The sequence below is a fragment of the Bombus pyrosoma genome, linkage group LG6, assembly GCF_014825855.1.
Source record: "Bombus pyrosoma isolate SC7728 linkage group LG6, ASM1482585v1, whole genome shotgun sequence".
NCBI lineage: Eukaryota > Metazoa > Arthropoda > Insecta > Hymenoptera > Apidae > Bombus > Bombus pyrosoma.
Genome location: NC_057775.1, coordinates 1604539 through 1607318, shown reverse-complemented (window position 1 = coordinate 1607318; position 2780 = coordinate 1604539). Strand labels below are relative to the sequence as shown.

At 42.8% G+C, this 2780-nt stretch overlaps 1 protein-coding gene across 1 annotated transcript; it reads right to left on the bottom strand.

Moving 5' to 3' along the window:
- Nucleotides 1-1684: 1684 nt before the first annotated feature.
- On the bottom strand, nucleotides 1685-2410 carry LOC122568405. Its single transcript, XM_043728105.1, has one exon. The coding sequence runs from the start codon at nucleotides 2408-2410 to the stop codon at nucleotides 1685-1687; it is 726 nt and encodes a 241-aa protein (XP_043584040.1).
- Nucleotides 2411-2780: the final 370 nt, after the last annotated feature.

The window sequence follows — 2780 nt, the reverse complement described above, 5'->3', positions numbered from 1 at the left end:
AGAAAAACACAATGAAAGAACTGTAACACATCCAAACCAGATGGCTGCTGAAGCGAGCAAAACTCTCACAGAAAGAAGACTAAAAAAAGAACACCCTACTGACATCACTAAAGAAATAAAATAGTCGAACTCGAAGATGGTATCCCGCTGGGGGTAGCCATTCACATGTTATTTAGCAATTAAGCTAGAAAAATTTACCGAATGTCCAGCTGGACAAATTGTAAAGTACTAATTAAATAATAAAAAAGAACTGATTCTTCCTTCAAAAAATCTTCAAACGCACCAAATGTAAAGCAAGTTCTGCGATCACTGATAATACTGTTGCGGCACTCGACAGCAAATACCACCACTCGACACTAATTAGTGTTGGATGACGGCAGCGCAATGGTTAGCGCCTTAGGTTACGAACAGGACCCGGGTTCGAATCCCGACGACCGGAGTCTGATTTTTCTTCTATGCATCAAAAATGAAAGAAAACAGCAGTACCCCATAGCGTCATCTACAGCCAGCAGCTACAGTTATCACGGACAACACTTACACCCTCAATACGGTGAAGTTTGCTATAATTTCGGAAATATTCTTCCAAATTACTTCGTTTGTAATTGTCCATTTCTACGTATATAATTTAATAAATTTTGTAAAACCGTCTACTATTGATAGTATATATTTCATACCGTTGCTGTTCTCGAGGAGATGAAAATGATCAACGTAAATTCTTTGAAATGGAATATTGTCGTTTTTAATACTGTGCAGAAAACCTTCAATTTTTCCAATGAAAGGTGAGAATTGTATGCACTTCAAACAATTGCTAATATACGTTTTTATTTTCTTAAGTATGATCGATAATCAATAAATTCCAGAAATATTTTCCATTACTTTATCAGCTCCCAAATGACAAAGTTCCAATGACGTTAGTTTCCATTAATGACGGAACATAAAGCAAGAGCTTGCCGTTGTCAAACTTTTTGTATACTAACCAGTCTCGTAACGCGTAATATTTTTGTTTACTGCTCTAGCTATTCTCCAATCTTCTTAATTTCTTCATCTTCACTTTTTTTTAAAAAAAAAAGCTCGAATATTTTGACCCTATGATAGTGATTCGTTTACTAAAATAAAACACAGGTCGAAAGAAATCGTTGCGCTGACATCGCAATGCAACTCTATTTTAAAATCGGGGGAATAGATAGCCAACACTGGTTCATTAACTAATTTATCTTTTAAACGCATAAATGCTGTGTTTTCTTCCGCACCAAACCGAAAAGTTGCACTCTTACTTAACAATTCATATAGGAGTTTCGCTAAAATAAAAAAATTATATAAGTATAAAATTATAAAAGTATAAAACGCCTAAAATAACTTGGCCTGGTACTTTCCTTCTTGTAGAAATCGTCCAAAATTTTGTGCAACTGTTCTTTGTCGGCAAAAGCTAAACGTCATGGACGAAAACATACTTTTTTCTTTTTTTTTTTTTTTTTTTTGCACGTGGAGAAATCCTCATGGACACTCCGCTGCTGCTAATAACGGCAGCAGCAGAGTAGTGTCGGACTCCTAACGATTAAAACTCCACGTTGGCCATCCTACGCGTATGACAGAGGTGCTCCAGGAACCTCGGTGAATTACTTTCTGTTGCATCGTTGCATCGTTCGAGGCAGTCCAATAGATTCCCTGACTGTTGAATTTGGCGCTAGGGAAGGCCATTGCCCCTGGCGCCGTCCCTTGTTCTAATCGCGGTTCGTTGTGGCGGCGATGAAGGGGCTCTAGGCCGCCTGACTGTCATCCTCCTCCATCGCGTTACTTTACACGGGTGGGAATTTCTCTTTTTCTCCCTTTCTGCTCGCTCCTTTGCGAGTATAACTCGCTCGCAGAAGAGGCAGACAGCCTCATATTCCTGTGGCCCGCTCAGCATCGCTGCTATGATCGCTGAGGGGGACAGCCTCTCGCCTATGATATACCGCAGGGTGTAGCGGGGCAGCTCCCACGCCGGACAGGACTTCAGCGTATGCTGCGACGTGTCCCTGCCTTCCCCGCAGTGGTGACAGATGTCGTCGTCCCCGAATACGCCGTGTCCTGTGAGTATCTGGATCATTCTGTAAGTGAGCGGGAGACCGCGGCTTCTCCATGTACCCCAATTTGGGAGAACTGCCGCCGTGCCTCGGTGTTCGCCTGTTTCGCTGATCAGCTGGGATCGCCACTGGTCCCACGCGTCCTTCTCGGCGGTTCGTAGGTCGTCCGGGGCCGCCTGCTTAGACGAGTCCCTTTGCTCGTACCTCTTCTTGAACACCAAAGCCCGGAGCTCCCACGGCGGAGACGCGGCCAGAACGGTCGCCGACGCGTGCGACACTGTTCGGTATTCCCTGACGATTCTCATGGCAGTTATCCTGTGCAGCCTCCTAAGAAGCAGATGGTCCATCCAGATAGGCCCATAGGACGAAGACGTACTGCCTGAACACTTTTGAGCGTAATTACGAATTCGGTATCACTCGACGACGAATTTGAATTAGGAAATGCAAACATTTCGCCGTGAAAAATTCTCTTAACCGTCGATGCAGTGTCAGCATCCACTTAGGGATTGATATCTAAATTTCCGTCTACGCTTTCTGCTTTCCCAACGTACTTAATCTGCATAATTTCGTCTATGTCATAATCTGAACTACCCTTCTCATTTACAGCCTAACGTAATATTTACCAGTGGTGATAAAATATAATTTCGCATAAGAATAGCAGTGTATGCCATTGCTTGATCCGGAATACAATAAACTTTATTTTCATTAAAACGTCAT